Source organism: Equus caballus, chromosome 1, assembly GCF_041296265.1.
Source record: "Equus caballus isolate H_3958 breed thoroughbred chromosome 1, TB-T2T, whole genome shotgun sequence".
Taxonomy (NCBI): domain Eukaryota; kingdom Metazoa; phylum Chordata; class Mammalia; order Perissodactyla; family Equidae; genus Equus; species Equus caballus.
In genome coordinates this window covers 140,510,487-140,537,671 of record NC_091684.1, presented here as the reverse complement: position 1 = coordinate 140,537,671, position 27,185 = coordinate 140,510,487, and the positions used below count along the sequence as shown (strand labels likewise).

At 55.0% G+C, this 27,185-nt stretch overlaps 1 protein-coding gene across 2 annotated transcripts; it reads left to right on the top strand.

Moving 5' to 3' along the window:
- Window positions 1-5,440: 5,440 nt before the first annotated feature.
- PLEKHO2 (pleckstrin homology domain containing O2) lies at window positions 5,441-26,823 on the top strand. 2 transcript variants are annotated; one of them, XM_023655420.2, is made up of 6 exons: window positions 5,441-5,594; window positions 11,647-11,796; window positions 15,977-16,093; window positions 20,416-20,520; window positions 22,035-22,133; window positions 23,815-26,823. In XM_023655420.2, exons 1-6 carry the CDS (start codon window positions 5,583-5,585, stop codon window positions 24,829-24,831), a joined length of 1,500 nt encoding a protein of 499 aa, XP_023511188.1. In that variant the 5' UTR covers window positions 5,441-5,582; the 3' UTR covers window positions 24,832-26,823. The 2 variants fall into 2 exon arrangements, with proteins under 2 accessions (XP_023511188.1, XP_070126845.1); XM_070270744.1 differs by lacking the exon at window positions 20,416-20,520 and having other exon boundaries at window positions 5,451-5,594.
- Window positions 26,824-27,185: the final 362 nt, after the last annotated feature.

The window sequence follows — 27,185 nt, the reverse complement described above, 5'->3', positions numbered from 1 at the left end:
TACCTTTTTAACATAAACTTTACATGCAGTGAAATGCACAAATCTTAGACATCATTAGAGGAGTTTTGACAAATGCATATGCCTATGTAGCCCAAACCCTTATGAGGATATAGAACTATACTGTCCAATAGAGTAGTCACTAGCCACATGTGGCTAATTTAAATGTAATTAAAATTAAATGAAAATAAAAATTCAGTTTTTCAGTCGCACTGGCTACACTTCAAGAGTTCAATAGCCACATGTAGCTAGTGGCTACCCTATTGGACAGCACAGATATAGGACATTTCCTTCATTGCACAAAGTTCTAGGAACATTAACATCACCTAGAAAGTTCTCTAATGCCCCTTTCCAGTCAATCCCCAACTTCAATCCTCAGGCAACACCTCTTCTGATTTTGTTTTCACCGTGGATTATTTTAGCTTATTCTAGAACTTCTTATAAATGGAATTATACCATATTCTTGTGTGAACTGGCTTCTTTCACTCAGCATAATGATATTGAGATTCATCCATGCTGCTGTGTGTGTCAGGCTGGTTCCTTTTTATTGCTGAGTAGTAGTCCCTTGTATGGATATACTACAGTTTATCCATTTTCCTGTTGATGGATATCTGGGCTTTCTGTAGATTTATGCTTTAACTTCTTTTGAATAAATACCTAGGTGAGAAATTGCTGGGTCTTGGAGGAGGTGTATATTTAGTTATATATGAAACTGCCCGAGCTTTTTCCAAAGTGGTTGTATGCCCACCCAGGTTTTTGTAAGAACGACACGGAGTCCTTGCAGAGAAACGAATCAGATGAATAACTAGATACGGGCTCGGGTGAGTTAACGGTCCTCAGGCTCCGCCCTCCTCCCCGCCCCAGCGCTGCCTCCCGCCAGCTGGATCCTGATTGGATGGTGGAAGAGAGAGGCGGAGCCAGAGGGACTTCCCACGTCTCCGGCCGGGCTTCCTCGCAGTCAGCTTTGGGAAGTCTTCGCATCCGCCGGATGCTCTGCTCGCTGCTGCCGCCGGGGCCACTTCGGTATAAAGCGGAACACCGCTCTGTGATCTCCTCGCGTAAACCGAAGCCTGGTTTTGACGCAAGCTCTCTGGAGGAACGAGTTTTCTTCACCAGGAAATTTCCTCCTCCAGAACTCTTTCCAGACGTCGTTTTTGTTTTTGTTTTGTTTTGGGTGAGGAATGTTGGCCCTGAGCCAACATCTCTTGCCGGTCTTACTCTATTTTGTATGTGGGTTGCTGCCACAGCATGGCTTGATGAGCGGCGTGTGTAGGTCGGTGCTTGGGAGCCAAACCTGGGAACCTGGCCACCAAAGCGAGGGAACTTAACCACTATGCCACCAGGCTGGCCCCTCCATACGTCTTATCTGCTCTCTCTCACTGGTGGTCTCAGTCCAGTACCCTGCTCATAATAACAACAAGAACGACAGCACAAGGCTGGGCAGTTTATAAAATGCATTTTCAGGGTCCTCTCATTTGATACTTAAAAGAGCCCCTCCCCTGTAGAGTCCTCTCTCTCCAAGCTTTTGCCCGCTGCCTTTACAGCCCTAAGCTTCCAAGGACAGTCTTGTAGAGGAACGGAAAGGGTGTTTCATGGTCTTCTAGCTTCCAGAGCACGACTTCACCTTGCATTGCTTCACCACTGGGCAGCTGTGCTCATTTTATTGAACCTCTGGGACAGGTGATCCTCTCTCCTTCAAATCCTCTCTTCTCTGAACTTCTGCAACACACTCCCCTCCTTTCTTCCTGCATGTTGGCTGCTCCTCTTAGGTCTCCTTTGCTGAGCCAACCCTTTTTCCTCAACTAGACTTTATCTGAGGGCTTTATCATTTTTTTTCTTTTCTGATCCCATGGTTTAATTATCAGCTACATGCTGATTCCCAAAATTACATCTCCAGCCTGTCCTTCTCCCCTAAGCTGCAGACTATGTGTCCAGTTGTCCTCCTGATATCTCCAAACAGATGCCTAACAGGCATGTCAGACTCACTTTCTCCAAAACAGAACTTTTAATCTCCTTCTCCAATACCATATAAACCTGTTTTTCTCCTATCTTCATCATCTCAGTAAATGGCATCATCATTTTTGGCTCAAGTTAAAAACCTACACCAGGAGCCAGCCTGGTGGCACAGTGGTTAAGTTCTCACGTTCTGCTTCGGTAGGCTGGGATTTGCTGGTTCGGATCCCGGGTGTGGACCTACACATCGCTTGTCAAGCCATACTGTGGCAGGCGTCCCACATATAAAGTAGAGGAAGATGGGCATGGATATGAGCTTAGGGCCAGTCTTCCTCAGCAAAAAGAGGAGGATTGGTGGCAGATATTAGCTCAGGGCCAATCTTCTTCAAAAAAAAAAAAAAAAGAAAGAAAGAAAGAAAAAGAAAACCTACACCATATCCTTGTTTCCTTCTTCACCTACCACATCCAATCCACCATGGAAACCTATTGTTCCTGCTTCCAAAATATATTTTGAATCTATTTACTTCCCTCCATCCCTACTCCACACCTTAGAGCTAGCAGCCTATCACCTCTCCCCTGGATTACAGCCATGGTCTCCTCATCTCACTGGATTCCTGGCTTCCACTCTGGCCCACTAGGATCCTTCCTCCAAACAGCAGCAGGTGTCTTTTCAAAGATATGAATCAGACTTTGCTACTGCTCCAGTTAAAAGCCCTCAATGCCTCCCTAGGCTATTCCTCTTAGAATAAAATCCTCAGTCCTTGTCATAACCTGAGGCCAATTCCCTCCCTTCCTTCCACTGTGACCTCAAGTCTCCCACTTTCTCCCTGACTCGCTATGTTTCTGTCACACTGGCCTCCTTGGTGTTTCTTGACCACCAAAGCCCTTTCCTATGCCAACGTCTTTGCACTTGCTCTTTCCTCTGCATGAAATACTTTCCCCCTTCCACCCTACCTCTTTTTGTGGCTGTCTCTTTCTCATCTTTCAGGTCTCCACTGAAATATCCACTCTGCAGAAAGGTTTCTCCCCACCACACACACCAGATCTAAAGTGGGCTTCCCAGTTACAATTTTATTACCCTGTTTATTTCCCTTGGAGAACTTACAACAGTACTCCCTCTGTTCATCAGCTCTCCAAGCACGGCCTGGATCTGTCTGGCCTGGTCACACAATGGTTCAAAAACAGGTCATTTAGTAAAGAGCATGGAGTCTGGAGTTGGGCGAGGTTTAAATCCTTGTGCCACCACTTACCAGTCAAGTGACCTTAAACCGGTCCAAGCATCAGATTCTTGATCTGTAAAATGAGGATAACAAGTGTATCTATTTCATAAGTGGGTACCTACTTTTGTGGGTACCTACTTCACATGAGATACATGTGAAGAGTTTAGGACAGTAAGCAGATAACAGAGGCTCCCTAAATTCTTTTGAGTGAACAAATACCAGGGTGAAGTATTGGAAAGCACCCCACTTAAGAGGCACTCAATAAGCCTTGCAGATTGAATGCCTCATGCAATCAGACTCCATCTGTTAGGTGCACGTGCAAAACAGAGTCCATCACTTCCACAGCCCAAAACTTTCAATGACTTCCCATTGCCCTGAGGTTAAAATGTAGTCTCCTCAACACAGTCTTCAAGGTCCTCTCTACACTGAGCTCTGTCTGCTTCTCCAGCCTGGCCTCCCTATACACATACACTATACTGTTTCATGCCTCTCTCCCACTGCTCACACTGTCCCCTCTGCCAAGAATGCCTGTCCTACCCCTTTATCCTGGCTTTGGTGCCCTTCCTCTGTGCATTTACCCTCACATTTAACACATAGTTTTCTCATCTGTTAACATGCCCTTCTCTCCTGATAGAGGACAGGGTCCCTGATAGAGGATAGGGACAGGGGGTCCTGCCACTATCTTCCAGCCATCAGTATAGGGCCTGACAAACAATCAAGGCAAATAAAATATTTGTGTTGAATGAATGCATGTGGTGTGGAGACAACAACCAGAGGGCCAGCGTGGGCTGGATGGGGAAACTGAAGCCAAGGTGGTTATCAATGGCTCACTCCCCAAAGTGACAGAGCTGGCTAGATATCAAAACAACCTCACCCACACCCCCACCGAGAGCTGCTTCTGTGCAACAACATGAATTCCCCAGGGTCTCTGGTCTCCTGCAGGTGGATTCTGAGTTTCCAGATACAGAATCTTCTGAGTCCTCAGGCACAGGGTGCAACAGCTGCACAGCTCTGCAGATTGAGGACTAAAACCATGTGTTGACTGCAAGAGGTTGCCACATACACTGACTTTCTCAGATCCCCAGGCTGAACTTCTTCCTTCCTTTAGATAAAGGAATACAGGCCCACGCATGAGGAAAAAGTGTGCCCCGGTCTTCTTCCCCCTTGGCCCTGGGATCCCAGGCTGCCCTTTTCTATGCAGGGCTTGAAGTGGCTTGGGAGCCTGAGGGCCAGCAGAAGGCAGTGAAAGGGGAGCTTGGTCAACTGATGCAGCTGCTGCTATGGCAGCCAGAGTCAAAGGAGGTCACCATTGATCCCACACACTTAATTCTTCCTGCTGAGGTATGGGGCAGGGTTGACCCAGAGAGCTAAAGGGGAAGAGGTGGAGGGGGGATGGTGCTGGGGCTGCGAGGTAGCCAGTCACTTTCTCTCTCTGGGCCTCTGTTTCTCTAAGTGTAAAAGGAGGGCACAAGGTGTAACTAACACCATTTTCTGCTAGTCCCTACGCTTCACTCCCCAGCAAGGTTGTCAAGGCTGCTAGATCACCGCTGGATGGGGGATGGGAGGTGGCCCTCAGATACAGGGACCAGAGAGGGAGACAGCTCTGAGCACTGTCCAGCGAGGGCAGGAGAACACTGCATTTGGGGACCCCTGAGAGCCAGGGGAAGACTCCCTCCCCCAAAGAGACCCCAGAGTCCGGACTCCCAGCCCCAGGTCTTCCCGTTGTATTACTCTCTGGAGGGTGTAGCGCTCGAGGCCCCGCCCGGCCAGGAGGTTCCAGGGAGAAGAGGACCAGGTCGTTGCCACTGCCGCGGGAGTCTCTTGGTGTCCCCATCTCTGGGCCGTCCAGGGCGGCTTGGCTCAGTCTCTCAACCCGAGCCCACCCGGGTCAGGAGACTTCAAAGGCACAAGCAGCCAGCGCTTCGGGCCCCACCCTGGCCCGGCACTCCGGCCCCGCCCGCATCCCTCGCCTCCGCCTCCGGCCGGAAGCCCCCTCCCCCCGCCCATTCCCCAGCACCCTTTATGCCCTCCAGTCCCTCGCCTTCTGCGGGTCGGGGAAATCTCTCTCCGCCCTGTCCCTCCCTCTTCCTCCGGCTTGGGCTCCTCCATCCAGTCCCCAGACCCACGCCCTGCCCCGCCCAGGCTCCTCCCTCAGCTCCGGCCCCGCCCCTCCGTTTCCCGCCCGGGCCCCCGGCCTCCAGGCGCCGCTACTCCCCGCCCCAGGCCCCGCCCCCCGGCCCCCGGAAGCCTCTCCCCGCCCCCGGCCCCGCCCCCCCCGAAGTTTCTTGGGCCCCGGCGGCCCGCGGGACAGAACGTAGAGAGCCGCCGCCCCGCCGGGCGTGGATGGAGGTGGCGGAGCGCGCGCGGCGCCGGGGGTGAGCGGCCGACCGGCCAGACTTCAACCGACTCGCCATGGAGGAGGAGGTGAGGGCTGGGCCAGGCGGGGGGCCTGGGCTGGAGTCTTCGAGCCCCTCACGGGGGTTGGGGTCCCGGGCTCAGGCCCTTGTTCCAGCAGCCAGCCCCTCTCTCGCCAGTCTCCGGACACCACCCTCCACCCCTCCCCCAGGCAGAACCTAGGCAGATGAGGCAGAGGCGGGTTACGATCTGCGTCCGGTACTTCAGAGACCCGTCCTCCTTCATGTTCTGTGGTTTCTCTTACCAGCTGTGGGCATGGTGGTTGTTATTGTTCCCATTGGACTGACGGGGAGACTGAGGCTCTGGTCAGTTTGATGACTTGCTGAGAGTGGCCTGGGTTGCTGGGCTCGAACCCGGTTATCGCTGACTTCCCATGCCGCCCAGGTCGGATCCTGAAGGGGCCGACTGTGTGTGTGGGATTTGGGGAGGCGCATTTTAGAGTCCCCGTCTCAAGGAATCTTGAGCTTGTGACTGTGCCTGATGGCCAGAGGACTGAAGAAGGTGCATTTTCCTCCCCTGTGTAAGTCCCTTTGAGTCCCCTTTCCCCTGCGGTCTCTGCTGCCCTGGAGTCAGGCCCAGGTGGGGGCTGATGCTGGCCCCTACCTTCCCTACATCCCTGGGAGGGCTGACTTCCTGGAAGAGCTGGACAGCTGGACCAGCAGTGCCCCTGGAGCCTCCCTCTTACTCCTCAGGACCCTCTTGGTCTGGGGTGGGGTCAGGCACTCTGACCCCTGCTCTTTACTGGCAAATTCAGTTCTCCCGGCAGCCCCGCCATCCAAGCACACAGCAAACACTTAATGTGTGTCTGTGGAATGAATACGTTAGAGGGGTGGTCTACTGAGTCTAGAGGACTTTGCTTCTTGTCCTCTGAGGGGGTCTTAGCTTCTGCCCATCCCAGCCCAGGGGAAGGGGATGTGTCTTTGCCTGGATGGACAGGGAGGAAAGATGAAGCCCTCACTCCTGGGGCAAACCTGGCCAGCTGAGGAGCCCTGAGTGGACCAGGCTGCTTGTGTCTCTGTCACTGCCCATCTCCCTATTTCCTGGGGCCACTGCCCAGGGGCAGCTGGGCTGTCTGCGTTCCCTCCAGGCTAGGCCCTGCATTTCTGTGGGATGGTAGATAAGTCACTTCCCCTCTCAGCCTGCATTTCCTCTTCTATAAAATATAGGTCCTGGCCTCCTCTCCGGGTCCTGACAGTATGATTGTGGCCTTTTCTCTCAGAGTAGGTGGAAGTAAGGGGCAAAGTCAGGCCACTATGATTTGCTGTGGTTTCTTGCTGACAGGGGTGGGGCTGCCCTCCCCCGACCCCAGGCCCCGGTTGTGAGGGCTGTGCTGTCTGGCTGTGGCCCCTCCCCTTCTCCCAGAGGATGTGGGACAGGATTACTCCATCTCCTGATCTGCTCTGGCCCCCAATTAAGGGAAGTTCTCCTGGGGCCTCCTGAGCCGATGGTTTTGTCTCGGGGCCAGCCTAGCCCAGCGTAGCCTTGAACTCCTTCTTGTCCTGGGTCTCTAACATTGCCACTTACTGACTTCTAGGTGCCAAAAGCTCCCCACATATCGGGGCCATCTAAGGTCCTACCTACCTCCTCCCCACATGGCCAGGGGCTGCCTCTCCCCTACCTCCCCCTTGGCATCCCTAACTCTTTTCCTCCTGTTTCTTTTCCCAATCACTTCCCCTTGTTTCTCTCGGTCTCAGTACCCATATTTGTTTGTCTAAAACACCTCTTAGATCATAGTCATCTGCTCTGCCCCATGACCCCAGGCTGGCCTTGTCACCTCACTTGCACATGGCTGCTTTCAGCCCTCCCCCTAGCTTTGAGCTTTCTCCCCGTGCCCCGACCACCCTGGTGCCAAACCCTGTTAGTCAAGTGACCTCCTCTGTGCAATGGGTTGGTAGTCCCCATCAGGCTGAGGCTTGGTGATGAAGTGTGAGTCTGGGCCCTGGGCATCTGTCCACTTATGTTCTCAGGGCCCCAGTTTTCCCATCTATAAAATGAGGAGGGTAGGTGATCCAGAAATGCGATGATATATGTGCAAAAGCTTTGAAAACTGCAAATATCAACATGAAGTCTTTTTGCCACTAGAGTAAGGTTGAAAACCCTGGACCCAGGGCTTCCTGTCTCGGCTGTGGGGTTCTGCCCCCGTCCCCTCAGTCATAGCTTTCCCTGGCTTGGCCTCCAGTGGCTCCCGGCTTCCCATTTGCCCTTACCCTTCTGGAGAGAGGCAAAGCAGTGTCTTGTCCCAGCACGGGTTTTGTGACCTGGAGCTCACCTCTGGCCCTTTCTGGGCTGCACTTTCTTTAGTGAAGGAGTTGAGAGTGTAGGGTCTTTGATACCCTTTGTGCCTTTCCTTCTCCTCTGGGCCAAGGTGTGTGTCTCTTTCCCTCCTCACAGTCTTACCCAAACCCTGCCTTCTACAAGAGCTTCTCAACCTCGCCCCAAGCGCTTACCCTACTAGAGAGCTGGGACCGTATCTCGCGCCCCCCCCCCCCCCCCCCCCCCCCCCCCCGTAGGTGCTATGTCTCTCCCAATGGCCTGGGGCCCTCTCAAGCAGGGGAGCCCACTCAACCCCCAGACCGGGGACTTCCCTTGTGCAGAGTCTATGCTGCCCGCATCACACTGGAAGTTCCCTAGGGCAGAGCCCGTGCTTCCTCTCTGATTGCCCTATCGCAGGGCTCTGACATGGATTCTTAGCAGAGTTTGGTCAGAGCATCCTTTGGTTTAGTCAAAGGGCAAAGGTCATTGTCATAAGCTCCCTTCTAAGGTGCCAACAAGGTTTTTTCTGCTAGTCTCTATCTCTCTGTCATGGCCTGTGTTGTGGCTTTCCACCTGCTCCCCTCTGTGTAGAGGGTAGGGGTGACCTGGCATTTTTTACTTCTTTTTTTGATGAATGACCCAGAGACCCTCCCACCTCAGGCAAAGGGGAGCCAGGCTGGTGCCCAGGGGTGCCTCAGGAGCTGCTCACAGTGGGCAGGGGAGGGCCTGAGTGAGGAAGGATGGAAGAGGAGAGGGCAAAACAGGAAGAACAGTGGTCAGCTGGTCAATAAGAGGCGAGGAGGCCGAGAAACTGGGCTGAGCAGGACAAAACCTCCCCTGTGAGCCCTGCCAAGGGGAAGGGCCGCTTATTAAAACTTACTGGGGCGTAGCCAGGCCCCTGGTGGGAGAGTGTCTGAGGGGCTGAGAGGGGCTGAGTGAAGCGTGGCAGGCAGGCAGGACTCTGACTTCCAGCCAGGCCTCCCTCGGGCGGTGGTTGCTGTGGCTGATTTCTGACAAGGAGACTCTTCCCTGGGCTTTGGTTTGTGCCACCTCCAGCCCTTCAGTTGTTACTGCCCTATCCCAAATTGCCTTCTGCCTCAGTCCCATCCTGGTCCCACCCATCCCCAAAGGCCCTGGACTTACTTCTCTAGCTAATCCAGTCATGGCAGTCACTGGGCACTGCTCTACTACACCCAGAGAGGACAGTGGTCAAGGCGCGAGGTTCCAGCCTTGCCCCCTGGGAACTTCTAGTGAGCAGGAAGTTTTCACATGTCAGGCAGTGGGTGAGGCGGGCAGGGGAGGTCCCAAGTGGAGAGAGTTTAGAAAGGGGTGTGAGAGCCCATGAGGTGGTGAGTGGGCCCCTGAAAAGCAGGAGGCGAGCTTGGAGCTCCGAGGTGGGAGGTCCGGGTAGCAGTTTTACATCCCACAGTCCCTCCTGCCTTGTTTAAGAGAGACTGCAGGCCTGGGAGGCGGTCAACAGTGCTGCAGTTGCTGATGGGGGGTGTGATGTGTGAAATATGGGGCGGAGTTTCCCATTTCCCATTTCTTCCCTTCCAGCCCTGGGCCTGGGCCAGCCTACAGGGATCACTGAGAGGATGCGGCCCCTGCAGGTGACACAGCCCATGGGGCTGAACACAGGGTCTCTTGTGGTGTCCGGGAAGGGGGCGCGGAGTGGGTGTGTGGGAGGATGCGAGAGCCTCCCGTTTCTCATCGAAGGCCCTGAAGTTTCCTCTTCCCCTGGTTAGGGTGGCTCATAACTGGCCTGTAGGCAAGCCTCCCACTTCCTCATTCCTCCATCCGGGAAGACCATTTGGGACCACCCCACTTCCCCATTTCTCTCGCCATCTACGAGTTAGGGAGAGACCCTCAGAGGGCATTTCACATTCCTGGAGCTCCTGGGGCATTGAGGCCCAGCGGCTAAGCCCAGAAAGGCCTTGTTCTGAATTCTGGACCAGGACCAGAGAGATAGATGGTCCCTGAGAGCCAGAGGGGATGGTAGTGACAACAGTAACAATAATGACAGCTACCATTTACTGAGTTTAGGCACTGCTTTATATGCTGTATCTTTATTCGGCAACAAACATTTATTGAGCACCTACTGTGTACCAGACACTGTCTAGGCACTGGGCATTCAGCAGTAAACAAAACAAAAATCCCTGCCCCCATGGAGTTATAATTTTTGCAACTCCTGTTAATATCTCCATTTCACAGATGAAGACACTGAGGCTTAGAGAGATCAAGTGACTTGCCTCTGGTCTGTGTGACTTGGGCTTCAAAGCTCCAACTCTCTACCACTGGAGTGTGCAGTTCAGAGGGGGAGGAGGCCACCCTGGTGAGAACTAGGCTGGGGCTCCCCTTCCATGACAGAGAGCCTGGAGGCCATGCCCTGCCCAGCCCGTGACAGCTCACCACACTTCTATCTGCCTGGGCTTGTCCTTCCAAAGGCAGCTGTGGCCACAGGGCATCCCTGGGGAGAAGTGTGCTCCTTTTAACTGGGGCCCCTATTTTGAGCTTTATGTAAATTATAAAGTGGTCAAAATTAGGCAGTGCTAATTTCCTTCTAGCATCCTCTAGGTTCTGACACACTCTTGACCCCCTCTCCTCCACCTTCCCCTTCACACTCATTACTGTGGGTACCAGTCACTGAAGCAAAGTGGTTAGCAAATTGGGTGTATTTTTATTTTCATTTCACAGATATTTCTTGAGCATGCATTATGTGTAAAGGAAGAGTGCTGGGTGCTGGGGATCAGAGGCGAATCTGATCCCATCTGGTGGGCATATACCTGGCATCTAGCTACCTAAGCAGGTAATTGAGGGGCACAAGATGTCAGTGGCTGGCCTAGAGGCTCCAGGGTGGCTGTCATGTCCTACAGAAGGGGTTGAGTTTACCTCCTGTACCAGCTTGTGGTCAAAGACAGAGTCCTTGGAGCCCCCACCAGAGGGAATAGTTGCCCCCAAGTCTGGGCCCGAGGTAGGGATGAGGGCAGAGGAGCCTTCTGCTTTGGGGCAGGAAGCAGGGGCTGCAGAATGGCTCTCTAGAAGGGCAGGGATAGAGGCAGATTACCACTCTGCCTGCCTGCCTCCTCCCATCCTCGGATCCTTTTTAAATGCCCTCTCCTCTGGGAGGCCTTCCTGGGTCACCCCAGCCTGAACCAGGTCCCCCACTGTCCCCCATCCCTGTCCTCCTCTTCAGTCCCCCTTCCTTGTTTCCTTCATAGCGTTTCACACTTGTCAATGTGTTCATGTCTGGTGTTCATCTGTTCAGCTCCTTCTCCCTGCCTTGCTAACTCTATGAGGGCAGAGATGCGTTATTTTTATTCTTCCCTGCCTACTCCAGCACCCATGACCTTGTAGGTGCTCAGCACAATGTTTGTTGACTGGTTGAATGAACACATGGGAGGCAGAACCGTGCAACAGGAAGAATGTGGGGTCAGAGACCCAGTTTGAATTCTGGCTTTGTCACTCCAGCTGTGTGACTCTGGCAAGTCATCTCCCCTCTCCAAGCTTCAGTCTACTGTGACATGTGGATAGCGATGCTACTGCCTTGGGGGCTGGTTGTGCAGGTTAAATAAGATGTGTGTAAAATGTAATACAGCGGCTCAATACAAGGTGGCTGCTGCTATTATCATTATTGTAGCTGCTGTTATTACTGTTATTTCTGATATTAGATTAAGAATATCTGCCCTGGGGGTTGTGGGGAAGCTCACATGGGCTATCAGTAGGTACCCAGCAAAGGAACACATTCCATGTGTGGACTGTGTGATCCATGGCAGCAACCCTCATGGCGTGTCCTGGTGCTGTCTTACAGGGTGTGAAGGAGGAGGGAGAGAAGCCTCAGGGAGCACGGGTGGCGGACAAGGCTGGCTGGATCAAGAAGAACAGCGGAGGCTTACTGGGGCTCTGGAAAGACCGCTATCTGCTGCTCTGCCAGGCCCAGCTGCTGGTCTATGAGAATGAGGTAAGGACTTGCCTGGCCCTGAGGTTGGGGTTGCTGGGCGGGGAGCAAAGTGACGGCAGCCCAGGTCAGCAGAGGATCCCAGAACTGGCACCGGAAGACCTGCTCCACTTTTGACATGCTGTGCAACCTTGGGCAAGTGCCTGATCTTCTCTGGGTGTCTGTGGAATGGGGATGATACCTCTAGGTGCAAGTCTTGGGCTCCTGGATGAGGGGCTCTTTGAAGCATATGTGCACAGGGATGTGTGTGTCTCCTCAACTGTACACCGACACTGCAATTCCTTGTCCCTGGGCTAGGTTCTACCTATGTGAATGTTCCAGAAAACGGAAGTTTGCTCCATTCAGCAATGATAGTAGAAATAATACTTATCGCTCATGCTTGTCTGGCGCTCTTACCTACCTCTTATATAATGGACGCAATAGTCCCACAAGACTGGTCATCATGTCGCCTTCTACAAAAGAGGATATGAGGCCCAGGGTGGCTAAATACTGTTCAGCATCTCTGTGACTGAAGGAGTTGGTCTAGAACCAAATCCAGTGCTCTTTCCACCCAGAGATACCAGCAAATAAACACTAAAACTTATTCTTGGTGGAAATCCTATGAAATTTGTTGAATATTCTGTGTCTTCTCGAACAGAAGGTGCCAGCCTAAACTGTCTTTCCTTGGTGGCTCAGAGTCACTTGTTATCAGACTGTTCCGTACTGCCAGACTGTACTTTTCAGCTTTTCTTTCTTTTTTAACATCAAGCTGCCAGTTGCCATTTCTGCTGTCCTTGTGCCCCTCACGGTCCTCACAACTTCCTGCTTCAGACTTGTGCCCCTTCTTGTCTCAGCAGCCTTGAAACTTGGACAACCAAAGACGCTAAAATTGTATGTTGAGTAAGAGTCAGTGAAGCTCTGGGTGAAGACCTGAGGAGGAAAGAGGGCTTTTACTTATAGCAGGTGTTTGTGTGCTGGGGTTGAGGCTATCAGAGGGCGCATCCACTGAGAAGGGACTAGCGCTGTGTGCCTTTGACCCATGGGATACCTGGGGAGGAACCAGCCTAGGGGCAGCAGAAGGGGCATCCTGCTCATTCCCCATCAGCCTTTCTTAGCATGCCTCAGGGTATCTTGGCAAATTCATAATTGTCCCAGGCCAAGAAAGGTTGGGCCACCAGATCTCAGTGTTTAAAGGAGCTACCTTTGAGGAGCACCTTGCCTTCCCTGCCTGAGTCTGCAGGCTCCTGGAGTTGGGGTGTCAGAGAAGCTGCTGGAGGAGGGCAAGGGGATGAGTTGTGCAGACAGTCCCCCAGATGTTCTATACTGCCCCTGTCACCAAATTAGGATGTGCTGTGGTGGCAGCAGGGGGATATTTTTATAAATAAAGAGGGTTGTCGCAGCCTCTTCCAGGCCCAGCTGCCGTAAGAGTTGAGTGACAGGCCCCCAGCTGTCAGCCCATCAGATGCTGCCAGACTTGTCCTGGGCTGCCCCTCCACATCTGGCCATGGCTGGGAAGCAGGAAGGATTTCACATACTCTAAACATGAAAAATCTAAATCAAGCTTTAAAAAAAAATCACTATTAAAAACCTCAATGCAGTTTCAAGAACTTAGCACTCGGGGGTGGGGGAGCTTGGCCCAGGAGTAGGAATTGAGAAATGCTTATTGGTTCAATTCCTCTTTCTGATGTAAGGAACTAGGCGAGTACTAATGACTTTTGGCTCTTTCTTAGCTGTCAGTGAGGCTGACATTCCAAAAATGCTGCCCCCGCCCAGTGCCTGCTGGTTTATCCGTTTTTCTGAGCTGCAGAAGGGCCGGGTGATTCAGCGTCTTGGGTGGAGAAGAGACCCAGGACAGGCAGCCCTGGGGAGCTGGGTGGTGGAGATGGACTGACTTTTTGTTTCAAGACAGAGGAGAGTATGTTTGGCCAATAGTTGTCCAGTTAGGGGAGGCCTGTGCTCATGGGCAGGTGAGCTGCCCTTTCTCGGGGGGTCCTTCCCCAGGCAGCTTCCTTCCTCTGGATTCCCAGGTAGGAGGGGACTTCCTGAGCTCTCACTCTGGGTCAGGCATTCAGTCCAGCAAACTAGTCCTCTGTATGTCCCTCTTGTAGGGCTGCCCCTTGTTGGGCATTGAAGGAGGAACAGAAAGGAGAGCAGACACAGGCGGCACAGGGTAGAGAAGAGATGGCCCAGTAGGGAGTTAGGACTGTTCTTCAGGGCGTCCCTAGCACCTAGTATGGTGCCTGTACTTGGCAGGTGCGTTGTGGTTGGGGGAGCACCCAGGCTCGGGCTCCTGGGGGTGGGCGGGGAGCTTCCTGGAGCAGGTGGATTTTATTAGCCCTTGTGTTGAATGGAGGAACCTGGAAGGGATTGGAGACCTGGGGTTGGAAAGTGATGTGTGGAGGCAAAAATGGGAAAAGACACTTGATTGAATCTGGGTGGGAAAGATCAGGCCACCCTGGCTATCTGCTCTGCTTTCCCTGAGGGGCTGAAGAGAGAGTAGATCAGTGGTTATCCACCTTAGCTGCATAGTCATCTGCTTTGAAAAATACTGATGTCTGGGCTCTGCCCTCCAGGGATCCTGAGGTAATTGGATGTGGCCTGGGCATTGGAGTTTTTAAAGCTCCCGGGTGCCACCAAAGTTGAGAACCTCTGGTGTAGGGCAGAGGTTCTAACTTTCGCAAACATCAGAATCACCTGGAGGGCTTGTTAAAACTCCTTGCTAGGCTCATTCCCCTAAGATTATGATTCAGTAGGGGTGGGGCCTGAGAATTTGCATTTCTAACAGGTTCTCAGGTGATATCAGCTGCCCCTGGCCCATTGCCACACTTGGAGGACCATTAATGCAGAGCAGCCTGTTGCTAAGGTGCTGCCTGAGCCTCTGGGAGGAGTGTGGTGTGCTGGGAAGAGCTCTGGCCTGGGAGTCAGAGGATGTGGGTTTGAGTTTCACCCTGCCCCTTGTGTTTGGGTCTGTGCCCCTAGGGCAAGTCACTTGGCCTCCAGGCCTGATTCTCTTCCTCATGTTATATGAGGCAAACGCACTGGGGCTCTAGGCTTTCAGGGTGATTGAGAGGTTCAGGAGAATCAGGGATGCGAAAGCACTCACTAAGTGTCAGGTTTCTCAGTATGTGCAGATTATCATGGAGAGAAATTGGGGCATTTCCTCTGCAAATAAATCAAGTCCCTGCCTCCCAGATATTCCACCCAAAACTGCAGAGCACTGAGGTGGTCCCTGGATGGGTGCTCTTGAGGCTGTTTGCATGGTGTCCAATGGCAAGTTTCCGTAACTTGTTGGCTACTCTCCAGGGCAGTCCCCTGCCCGCCGCCCACGGCCTGCTTCTACTTCTGTGGCGTCTCCAGGAAGTTGTTCCATCTGGGTCTCTCTTGGAAGAGGACGCAGTTGACCACCATTGAGGGAGGAGCTTGTCCCAGGCAGCTTGCTGGAGGGGCACCTAGCGGGTAGAGCCCACGTGGAGAAAATACTCAAGTGCCAGGGCTGGCTGGCAGGAAGGCAGCCCAGCCTGTGTCCAGGGGTGGCCAAGAAGAGGCTTGCCAGTGTCCTGGCCACTGGCCCCTCTAACGATGAGGCCTCAAGATGGCGGGCTGCAGGGAGGGTGTTCTTGAAGGAACCTTTGCCCTCTCCGTTGTGCAGGCCGTGGAGAGTGGCCTCTCACCCCAAGCCAAGAGACAGCGGAGGAAGGTGCCAAGTGGGGAAGTCAACTCAGGATCGCTGTGGTGAAGGCAGGGCTTGTTCGTGCCTGTTCACACTTCCCTCTAGGGCTCTGCCTGGAAAGCCTTTTCTTTTTTTTCTCTTTTTTTGACATCTTGCTCCCTCTTCCAGGCTACCTCTTCCATGAATCTCTGCCTGGCCTCTGGGCCTGCATGGACCCCCAGGCACCCTTTTCTAAGCCTCTTCAGCTTTCCCTGTTTCCTCCTTTGGACTTAAGCACATTTGAGTCAGTTTTGCTTCCCACCTCATTTCTCATGTGGATGGTGAGCCTTGAGGCATCCCTCTAACCAGCACGGGCTGAGCACTGTCTACTGCCAGGGTCCACATCTTGGTGACTGATTGGCACCCCGAGGTCCCCCTCTGACCGAGTGATGCCCTCACTGAGTGGGATCAGGGTCTGGGGCAGGGCCTGGGTGTTTGAGGATCTGGATGCATCTGGCTCTCACCAGTTCATGTCCCCTCTGTCTCCCTCCCCAGGACGAGCAGAAGTGTGTGGAAACAGTGGAGCTGGGCAGCTATGAAAAGTGCCAGGACCTTCGTGCCCTCCTCAAGCGGAAACACCGTTTTGTCCTGCTGCGATCTCCAGGGAACAAGGTAGGGTTATGCCCACTGCTACCTGACCTCCCTCCAGGCCAGGGTGTGCTTGGGAAGATCCCCCATGGAAGGCTTTCTAAGACATACTGGTCCCCTGGATGCAGCCCAGTTCTCTGTTGACTGTGGCTAAGTCTCAAAGCCAGGAGTTGCCACAGATTGGACCTTTTGCTCATTTTATCGTGGAGTCTCCCCCGCCTCTGGTTGATAGGAAATGCATTTAGGACTCTGCTGAGAGCTCGGCTCCCCTCTCCCCTTCCAGGCCCTAGGGCCTCCTTCCCAGGCTGTAGTTGGAAAATAGCCTTTGGGAGGTGGGGCCCTTGGCCTTCTCCCACACCCTGGACACAGGAGGCCCAGGGCTGAGGCAGGAAAGCTGGGGATCAGGCCTCTGACCAGGCCTGACCCCACCAGGCCTCTGACACCCTGACATAGTCTGGGATGGAGGGGAGGGTGTGGCCTCCCCTTCATCCCAGGCCTTCCTGGGTGGGCTACCCCTCCTGCCCTCTATCCTGGACTCAATGCTCAGAGACCTGCAGCCCCCCAGCTTTCCTCCCTTTACACTTTCCTTTTCTGGCTGAAGCTGGAGGAAGTCTCTTGCCTGAGAGGTTCTTTTCCTGGGACGTGCTGTGTGTACGGATGAAGTTTGCTGTTCGCACCACACATCTCTGGCAGGGAATCGGGTGGGTGTCGACACATGACGTAGTTTCACAGATGTCAGGAGGGAGTTCAGATTTGGGGCTGGTGTGTACAGCACCTCTCACCAGCTTGCGCCCATCTGCAGCTGTGCCACGCCTCTCCCCAACCTCTGCATGTCATGTGGAGCCTCGCAGAGTAGGTCTGAGTCACAGAGGCTGCGGGTTGGGGAGCAGGTCTGGTCTGGGCCTGTCGGGGGCCATTCTGTTTCTTCCCCAGCTTTAAGGGCCTGCAGTCCAGTCCTCTGTAGTCCCCAGGGCTCTGGGTCCTGGAGGAGATGATGATACTTTACTCACTAACCCTTTGTCCTATCCTGCAGTGGGTAGGGGCAGAGAAGCAACTGTGGAGCTCTGATCCTGGGGATAGGGGTGTGCCCCAGGGTAGGCGCAGGTTTATAGTGTCGTCAGGGTTCATGGGGCTGGGCCCAGGTTTCACTTGATATCTGCTGCTTACGGCTCGTTGAAGAAGAGGAGAGCCACGTTTTGGTCTTTCAGGCCCTGGAGCCCCTACCCTGTCCTGGAGACCCGCTTTCTGTCTGAGTGGGTGCTGTATCTGTGTATGTGTGTTTGAGAAACCTGCAGAGTCTGTTGTGTGGGATGGTCTGCTGCCTGTGCCTGGCGTGCCTGTGTGCATCTCTTTAGGTGCAGAGAGGTGTTTGCCTGGCAGGGGTCTGTCTGGGTCTTTGTGTGTCTCTTAGGGAGCTCATGGGGATGTGGGGTGGAGGGGCCTTGCTTCTCTGTCTCCTGCCAGTGCTGTTCTGTGGGCCACCTCCTTTCCCCAGCTCTGAGAATCAGCTGGGGCTGGGTGGGTCAGGCCCAGCTCAGGGTGGGACATCACCTTCAGAGAGGCCTGTTTGTGCAGCTGCAATCTCAGCTGCTTCGGCCAACACCCTCCCTTCCATCCCCCAATCCTGCAGAGTTCAGGTTGGCTCTGGGTGACTCCAGGAACAGGGCGATCAGTCAGGGAGATGGGGCTGTGGAACACTTGGTGGGGGCTGCAGGGCAGATGGAGGACCGCCCAGAGCACCATGTCCAGCATCCTCTCACTCTCCTATCGCCCTGGGTGTTCCCCATCTTCAGTGAGGCCCCGCGGCTGGCCGGAGGTCACATGACCCTGGCTGTCTGGTCCTGAGGCCGCCTTTTTTTTCCCTCTAATCAAATAAACAAAGACTCCAGTGTCTTGCATGCCCCTCTCCCTCCTGCCTCCCCATCCCCACACCCCTGCCATGAGGTCACAGGCAGTCGCTGCCAGGAAGCAGGGTGGCCTCTGCTGGGCCTTGCTGCCCTGCTGGTCTCAGCCAGCTTGGCCCTTTCCTCTTTCCTGCCTCCTGTCTCCCCCTCCCACTTTTTTCCTTTCTGCCATTTTGTCCTCGCCGCCTTTCCCAGGCCATGTGGGCCTATCCTGTGGCCAGTCATGTTGGCTCCTAAACTCCTAGTGGGGCCTGTGCCCCTGGGACTCCTTGAAGGGCTTGGGGAGGGACCTGTGCAGCCTGTGGCTCTTCAGGACATGGGGATGGGGCAAGAGGAGCAACTTCTTGGGATCTCCTTGTCCCTATTCTGATCTCCCTTGGGGGGTGCCTGCTCATTCAGCCAGGATTATAGGGTTCCTTAGGGTGGGGCTGGGTCCCATTTAACCTCATATTCCCTCTCCTAGGGGAGCCCTTTGGCTGACACCTTCCCCTCAGCTTGCCTCAGGTAGGCTGGCCAATGGGGAAGGGCCACAATTTTGGTTGGGTCCAGTGGTTCTGTTCTCATCCCATTGAGGCCCCGAGTAGTGAAGAGACCTGTGCAGGGTGCCGTTGTGGGTAGTGGGACTAGAGCTTGACTCCCAGACCAGTGCTCTTTCCCCGCCCCACTCTTGCTGCATCTGTTGCTGAGTTCAAGTGTATGCCTCTCAAGCTCTCTGGGATGCTAAGTCCTGCATTAGGCAGGGACCCCATCAACTCAGGGCCTGCAAGCAGGAGTAGCAGCTGGGCTCAGAGGGGCTGGCCCTGGGCCGCCTTTCTTACAGCCCCCATCACAGGGTTGGGTGGGCCATTGCAGGGCCCGGATACAGTGCTGTCCCTCCCTGAGCCCCCAGCAGCCCTGATGGCTGGGCTAAGAGGCAGTTGCCAAGGTGCCCTGGGGTTTCTGACTTAACCGCAGATCTGCTGCCAGGATCGAATTTACCCTGGTCATGCAAATGAGCGTTTGGCTGTGCCTGGCATGGGAGGTGGGTGGGACCCAGGGCCCTTTGTGAGGAGAAAGAGGAGGCAGCCAGGAGGAAGTTATATAACGAGGATGCTGAGGGGGCCAGGCGAACTGTGGTGTTACATAACTGGGAGAGTGGCGAGAGGGAAGGCGCTATCTAACACCAGGTGGGGGATGGGCAGGCTGGCGACCAGCTGGCCAAAGAACCAGGACATCTTGAGGTCAGAGAGTGGGCAGTGGGCCAAAAACGGGGCAAGGGAAGGAACGTTGGGTCAGTTCGTTCATTTATTGGTTCATTCATTCAGTAGCTGTTTACTGAGCACCTACTATGTGCCAGGCCCTGGCTTGAGTCAAGTTTAATTCCCTCGGCCTTGTGATAGGCACTGTTATCCCTGTTTCCAGATGGGGAAACTGAGACTGTTTTTTCCAGAAGGGAGGCAATGGTGATGGTTACTAGCTGGGCACAGACTGAGCACTTTAGATCCATTAGATCCATTCAACACTTTAGATACATAGTGATCTTCACAGCTCCCTGAGGCAGGTCATGGTGGTGGTCTCCTTTTACAGATGAGGAAATAGGCTCACCGTCAGCCAGCTATAAGTGGGGGTCTGTGCAGCTCAGAGGCCCTACTGCTGTGTCCATCGTGCAAAGCGGCCCCTCAGTTTGCATGGCCTCATTCCTTCCACCAGTTCCTGTCTGACTTTGGGGCCTGGCGGGGAGGGGGCTCTCTGAGCTACCCTCTGAATCTAATATAGGAGCTCAGAGCTCCTGCCTGAGATGGGAAGGGACCGGTGGGGTGGGATGGGGGGTGAAGTCAGGAGTCATGGGATTGCTTCAGGCCACCTTGGCCAAGTCCCATCCCATCTGGTGAGCCCCTGTGTCCTCATCTGCATGCTGAGGATTGGAATTGACCCTCAATGCCCGTTCTCTTTTACAGTCTATGATTCAAGGCCAGAAAGGAGACCCTAGGGCTTTTCCACTTGGGGCCAGGGCTGGTTGTGGGGCCCAGAGGGGAGCTGAAGGTGGCCCTGGTTCCAGTGGGCCTTCACCAATGGACACCCCTCAAGCCTGTCACCTCTGTCATTGTCCTCAGCCTGGTGTGATGTCGACCGGACTACTCCTACTTTACAGAGAAAACTGAAGCCCAGCTGGCCCGGAGGAGTCATATGGAGCAAGACCAGCTCTGGGCTCTTTCCACAGGGCAAGGCTGACTCTAATCCAAATCTCTGGCAGCTGCCTGCAGGGAGAGAGCCCTTCCCTGCTGGATCTGTCCCCCCTTGCCCTGAAGCCTTGGCATCTGACCTGTTGTGAGGTCATTTTGGTTTGCTCCTGACCAGTGGTGCCGCGGCAGACTGTGGGATCTGGGGTGGGAAGATTTCTCAAGACCCCAAATGTGAGCCCTGTTAAACATCTGCCATCCATCCCACCCATGCCCCCGGCAGGTCAGCGACATCAAATTCCAGGCACCCAGTGGGGAGGAGAAGGAATCCTGGATCAAAGCCCTCAATGAAGGGATCAACCGAGGCAAAAACAAGGCTTTCGATGAGGTGCGTGCAGTCCTGTGGGTGGCTCAGTGTCCCCTTTCCCACCGTGTGTGATCTCAGAGGACCCTGCCCCACCTCACCCAGACAACCCCTTGATTATGTCACTGCTAAAAACACTGGGGCATCTGCTGTTCTTATTTCATTTAATCCTCACAACACCCCTCAAAGTAGGTGATAGTGTTCCCATTTTATAGATGAAGAAACTGAGGTGTAAGGAAGTAAAATAACTCGTTTTAAATAAAAACACGGGTAAGTGGTGGGGTAGAATTTAACTGATTACAGCCGTGCATCCCTTCCAACCCAGCCTCAGCTGGAGACAGCGGGTGGGCCCAGGCCAGAGAGGTGTATGGGGTGAGCTAGGACCCTGAAAGCTCACTTTTCTATCTGCAGTGGCTGCCCGACCCCCTGTGCTGTAGTGGTGATAATGGCAACAGTGGCCATGATCAGGCTTAGGGCAGGCGGGTGTCCCAAGGGGCCAGAGTCCTAGGGAGGATTTGTCTCGACATCATGGATTCATAGCTGTTTGGGATAAAATGGACCTGAGGGCTGCCTGGAGTGACCTCTTGGGTTGCAGAAGCTGAGACCTGAGGGAAGTGATCTTCCCAAGCAAGTCCCCTCTTAAAACCCAGGGCCCCTGACTTGCAGCGATGGCTCCTATGTTGTATCTTATGTGACTGTGTCATTCTCAACCATTTACCATCTAGGGAAAGTGTCCCCATTTCATGGGACAGGGCTGATGGGCCATACTGTGGGTGTTAGAGGCCACAGGAACATGGTCTGGGCCTCAGCCCACAGTCTTGGCGAAGCAGGGCCAGCTCCTCCACTGAGGAACAGAGACGGTTGGACCTCCACGTGGGCCTAAGCCTGACCTGGGAGTTGGAGAGTCTTAGCCCCACTCCCCATCACAGGGACAGACTGCTCTGGGGTTCAGAGTCTGGATTTCCCATGTGAATCTTACCCTGTGGTCTCCCAGCTACTCTTGACCCCTTTTCCTTACTGTCAGAGAGGAGATAAGCCCTCCAGATACCTCACCGCAAAGGGGCAGAGGCCCTGCTCTTTCCTGGGCTGTCCCCAGGGGTCCTGGGAGAGTGACTGGGGCCAGGGCAGGCCTATGCTGGAAGCCAGGTACCAGAGGATCATCCAGGGGATCGTGGGCTCTCTTCCCCTCCCCCAGCTAAACACAAAAGCAGCCTCAGGGCAGCTTATATCTTTGCAGTAGACTGAGGGGCAAGGGCTGATGGTGCATATTCGGGCAGGAAGACTGAGACAAACACTGAGGCAGCTGCCGAGGCAGGGAGAGCCTCAGGTGCAGAGCCGAGAGAGGCAATGTAGAGACAGGGAGAAGAGCAGAGGTCTGACATGGGGAATGCCTCAGAGAGAGAGGCAGCAGTGGGGCGCTTATCCTGTCAAGCGAAGATGTGGCTGCAGACCCTGCCTCTGAGGCAGGTTCATGTCTGGACATTTCCTCCTTTCCGCAAGTCCTGGTAAAGACTGACCTGGTTCTTTCTCCTTCCCAGGTAAAGGTGGACAAGAGCTGTGCCCTGGAGCACGTGACACGGGACCGGGTGCGTGGGGGCCAGCGGCGCCGGCCACCCACGAGAATCCACCTGAAGGAGGTAAGTCTTTGCTCCCAGCTTGGACAGGTAGGTGGTCAGTTGAGCCTAGGACCCCAGCTCCTTAGGGTGGCAGCCAGGCTTGAGGCCACCTTCTTCCTGAGGACTCCTGAGTGGTAGATGGACGTTTGTGTGTGGAGGCGTGTGTGTTATATGTGCTCAGTGTGCAGATGTCCTCCTCACTTGTTGAGTGCACACACTGGCCTTAGCCAGACTTGGTGTCTGAGACCAGCCCCTGCCTCTCAGACTGCAGCTTCCAGCTGGAGAAAAGACTGCTCCGAGCAGAGCTGTGTCTAAGTTTTGTATAGAGGAGGGCTCTGGGAGGCCAGGACAGGGGGGACCACAGAGGACCCACTGGCACTGGAACTGACACTTGAAGGTCAGAAAGGGTTTCAATTGGCAGACTTGGTGTGAGGGAGATTCCCGGTGGAGGGAATGGCATGAACTGAGGCACAAGGCAGGAGAATTCAAGGTGCCAAGTCCCTTTGACTGGGAGTTCGGTCTGGGAAGGCAAGGTTATGGGGAGGAAATTGTCGAGGCCTTGGATGCTGGAGTTGGGGACAGGATGGATGGGAGGGCGCGTTCCAGAGGTCAGTTTTAGGCCCTGGATAAGGCAGATTGGGTGGAGGGAGGGAAAGGCAGGGGGCCAGGAAATAGAGGGGGAGGCAGGGTCTCCAGGCTTCCCGAGAGGATGAAAAGGTGGGGGCCAGTGGGAGGGACACTGGGAAGCAAGAGCCACCCAAGTGTGTGATTGAATACAGGGCTAGGGGAAATGGACTGGACAGAGAGGGCGGATTGTCAGAGGTGCCCCCAAGCCTGGAGACTGGGCAAATGGAGGTCCCAGCCAGGACCCCCACCACCTGAGGGACCTTGGGAGAGGCCTCCTGCCCAGCTCTGCTCCAGGGCCTCTGAGGCTCCCTGGGAGCAGCCTCATGACTATGGGGCTGCTGGGTGTCCCTATGGGTCCTTGGGGCCAGGTGGGAGGCAGCTGCCTGCTTGGTGCAGCTGTTCTCCTCTGACGGTCAGCTGTGGTCTGGGGCTGCCCGTGTTTGGGGCCACATCTGACGGCGTGAGGAGAGTGGGCACAGGCTGCTGAGCAGCTGGGCAGGCTGAGGCTGGAGAGCTGGGCCGCAGGGGTTGGGGTGGGGCTGGCAGACAGACAGAGGTCTTAAGGGAGTGGAAGCAGAAGTAAGTGAGGTCAAGACAACTCAGGAGACCTATCATTGAGGTAGGCCCTGTCACCTACGGGCTGTGGGGACCCTGAGTAGGTGGTTACAGAGAAAGGACCCTCCCAAGGCCATATAGCCAGGAAAAGGTCAGAAGCAGGGCTGGAACCATGTCCCCTGCTGCCCAGGCCAGTACAATTGCCGCTAAAAAGAGTGGTCTCTTTCACTGGCTGGAAGAAGCCAGACTGGGGACGCTGAGAGGACACCCTGGCTCGGGCTTCCTGGCCTCTGATTCCAAAACAGGGAATTCTGTGGGATTGAGGGAGAGAAGAGGATTTATCAGAGAATCACTTCAGCTTCTAATCAAGTGGCCTTGGAAGCCAGGGCAGAGGGCGTGGAGGCTGGGGATCTGGGGGCCGGGGCAGCCTGGATGGGAGGGCTCGAGTACCCCTGTAGGTGGGCACATCTGACCCAAAGACCAGTCATCCAAGATGACACTCGTGTACTGCCCCCACCAGGTAGCCAACGCAGCTTCTGAGGGGCTTTCGCGCCTGGACCTCGATGTTCCTGACAGCGGGCCGCCAGTGCTTGCCCCCAACAATGATGTCAGTGCAGCCCAGCCCCGGGAGACACCCCGGCCCCCCATGCCTCCTATCAAGCCGTCCCCAGCAACTGAAACGACGAGCCTTGGTGACAGAGTGGAAGTGCCTGCCGGGGAGAGAGCCCCCACCCCCGTCTCTGCAAGCTCTGAGGCCCACCCTGAGAACCAAGAGGACTCAGAGACTCAAGTGGGGGAGGACAGTGGCTCTGAGCAGCCCCCCAACAGGGTCCTGCCTGACAAACTGAAGGTGAGCTGGGAGAACCCCAGCCCCGAGGAGCCGCCTGACCCTGAGAGTGCAGAACCACTCCAGGTACCCTGTTCTGAGACTTCTGAGGCTGCACCCAAGGAGGGTGGGAAGCCCCCTACACCCCCACCCAAGATCTTATCGGAGAAACTGAGAGCCTCCATGAGTGGGGTGGAGGCTTCTGGGCCAGCCCAGAGTCCTGGGACCTCTGAGACCTCTGCTCCAGGCCCAGCACAGGTCTCAGTGAATGGCGTGGATGACAGTCCCGAGCCTGTCAAGCCATCTCAGACCTCAGGCATCCCAGGAACTCCCCCAAAGGACACAGCAGCATCCACAGCACTGCCCCCCTGGGACCCACCACCTCAGTTCCATCCCCGCTGCTCCTCCCTGGGGGACCTGCTTGGAGAAGGCCCCCGGCGTCCACGGAAGCCTGTGGAACGGCTGTATCGGGCCCAGCTGGAGGTGAAGGTGGCCTCCGAACAGACGGAGAAACTGTTGAACAAGGTGCTGGGCAGTGAGCCGGCCCCTGTGAGCGCCGAGACATTGCTCAGCCAGGCCGTGGAGCAGCTGAGGCAGGCCACCCAGGTCCTGCAGGAAATCAGAGATCTGGGAGAGCTGAGCCAGGAGGCACCTGGGCTACAGGAGAAGCGGAAGGAGCTGGTGACCCTCTACAGGAGAAGTGCACCCTAGGGCCTGCTGGGCCAGGGCATGGTCCCTCCTGGCGGCCCAGTCCATCAGAGCCCAGCCCTGCCGAGAAATGTGCTTCTGCTCAGGCTGTAGAAGGGCCATCGGGCATGTTGGGGGTTAGCCAGGACCTGCAGAGACTCCTGGTATCCTTTCTGCCCTGCCCTGGTGCTAGGTGCCACCCAGGGCCACTGCCTCTCTCTCTGGCCTGGCCTCTGGGCTTGGGGTGGGAGCACACACTTGGGCTCTGTGCTTGCGTGGTTGTTCCAAACCGCCCCAGGGTTTTGGCACAGCACTTGGGGTTTCTGGAGGTGGCATCATCTCTGCTTCTCACCCCAGTAGTTTACATTCCTGACTCCTGAATAGAGCACAGCTGAGCCCCCTGCAGCCTCCATGTCCAGATATTCCCAGGCGGAGAGCCTCAAGGCAGAGGCACCTTCAAGCCATGACCAATCCTCCCCACCCACCTATTCCGAGCAGCTGCCGAGGCCTTGGGTCCACGCTATAGGTCCAGCCCTCAGCTGAGTGAGACCTAGGACCCAGCTAGGGCCTCTGAAGGCAGGTGGGTGGCATCTGTGTGAGAAAGCCATATGCTGTGTGGCCCCTCTCTGGGCCTGTTTCCTATTTTACAGGCCTTCCGCTCTGGGGAGCTGTGGTTGGAGGACTCCAGGGTGGAGGAGGAACTCAAAGGGTCTCCTAGTCTAGTCCCTGCCCCCGGACCAGCTTGTGTCCAGCCTTGCACATTCCTGTAGAGGCGAACCCCAGAATGGCCCCAAAGTCGACATCAGAAAATCCTGTATGTGATTCATTACAAATCAACCTTCAGAAGAGAAGCTGTCCCAACTTCTGTGCCTCCCCAGATGGGATTTATATCTGGGTCTCTGGTTCCTTCTCACTCAAACAGGTCCCATATCACCAGCATTTCTTCAAGTGCTAATGGTGGTATGTTGGGACCTGAAACTACTTCCATCTCCCCTCTTCCTCTCATCCCTCTAGCTCAGGCCCCCGATGGACTGCTGTTGAACGTCCTAGTGGAAGGAGCATTTTCTCCTGTCCCTTTCCTGGTCCATGCCTGCACCCTGAGCCTCTCCCTAGCACCCCCACCGCCATCGTCCCTGGCTCCAGGAGCACATCCAGTCTCTATCCTGCTGCAGCTGCCAGACTGAAGGCAGAGCCTGTAGGTGCGGAGGCCCCGAGGGCCGCAGCCACTCTCCCTGGGGCCTGTGGGAGTGGGAGCAGCTTCTGATAGCCCTGCTGGGGGACGGGCGGTTCTGCATGTGCACTTTTGTTTACTGAAGGAGAGGGAGTGTCACAGCTACGTGCTCTGGTTTTTCTGCCCACTGCCCCACCCCCAGCCACTAGTCGTGCCCACTGAGGCCTGCCAGCATAGGTCAATGCCTTCTTACTGTACTGCCACTTTGTTCTTGAGGGTAGCGGCCAGGGATCGGGAGGGGCTGATGTGCACTCTGCAGCCTGTACTGGGCAGAGGTGGCGGTGAGCAGCAGTGTCATGGCTCGTGAACCCCCGCTGGCATCCCCAACCACACTCCTTGGACAGAGTAGGCTCCCATGCCACAGTCTGCCTGGCCCTCCATCTGTCTGCAGTGCAAGAGTGTCATCAGGTGCCCACAGTCACGTGGCCCCCTGCTGTCTTCCGTTGGGGAATAGCTTTTCCCCACCAGCAGCCTGGGCTGGCTGGGGCTTTAGCCAAGTCACCTGCTTCCAGGGACCTGAGCCTCAGTTTCCTCCTCTGATAAGTGACTAGGCTGAGCAAGTAGCTCTGGGGCGAGCTCAGTCACCTAATCCCATTGGTTCTTCTGGGGTTCCTCTGCCTTGGCAGCTTGGGCCCCCAGGGGAAGCCAGCTTCCAGGGAAGGGGGAGGAGGATCAGCAAAGTGCAGGGGCTGCCTTGCCTGCCTCCTTGAGGAGGGTGGCATTCCATGTCTTCTGCTTATGAAGCGCCTTTGTTGAAGTTTGGCAATAAATCCCTTTTTATGGAACTTCTCTGCCACAGGCTTATTTGTTGGTGTGGGCACCAGCTCCAGGGCTGTCCTCAAGGAAGCAGAGGTGGGGGGTGGTGGATCAGTGGCATCACCGGTCCAAACCGTGTTTTCAGGCTCCCTTCCTGTAGGCTGGCGGGCCAGTGCCCTCTGCCAGTGCTCCGTCTTTGCTAAACTCAGCCAGGCCCTCCAGTTTCACCTTCACACACATTTCTCCAGGCTGGAGGCCGTCATAAGGAGCAATGCTTTTCAGTTTTTAAAAACTTTATTTGGAAGTAATTTTAAACATAGAGAAAAGCTGCAAGAAGAATACAAAGGACACCCATATACTCTTTACCCAGATTGACCCATTGGTTTATCTT

Bases quoted from the DNA above. Each gene is read 5' to 3' on its own strand.
- PLEKHO2 (XM_023655420.2), top strand. The intron at 16,094-20,415 runs GTAGGGTTATGC...TGCCCCCGGCAG, and splicing joins TGCGATCTCCAGGGAACAAG to GTCAGCGACATCAAATTCCA. The intron at 22,134-23,814 runs GTAAGTCTTTGC...TGCCCCCACCAG, and splicing joins CGAGAATCCACCTGAAGGAG to GTAGCCAACGCAGCTTCTGA.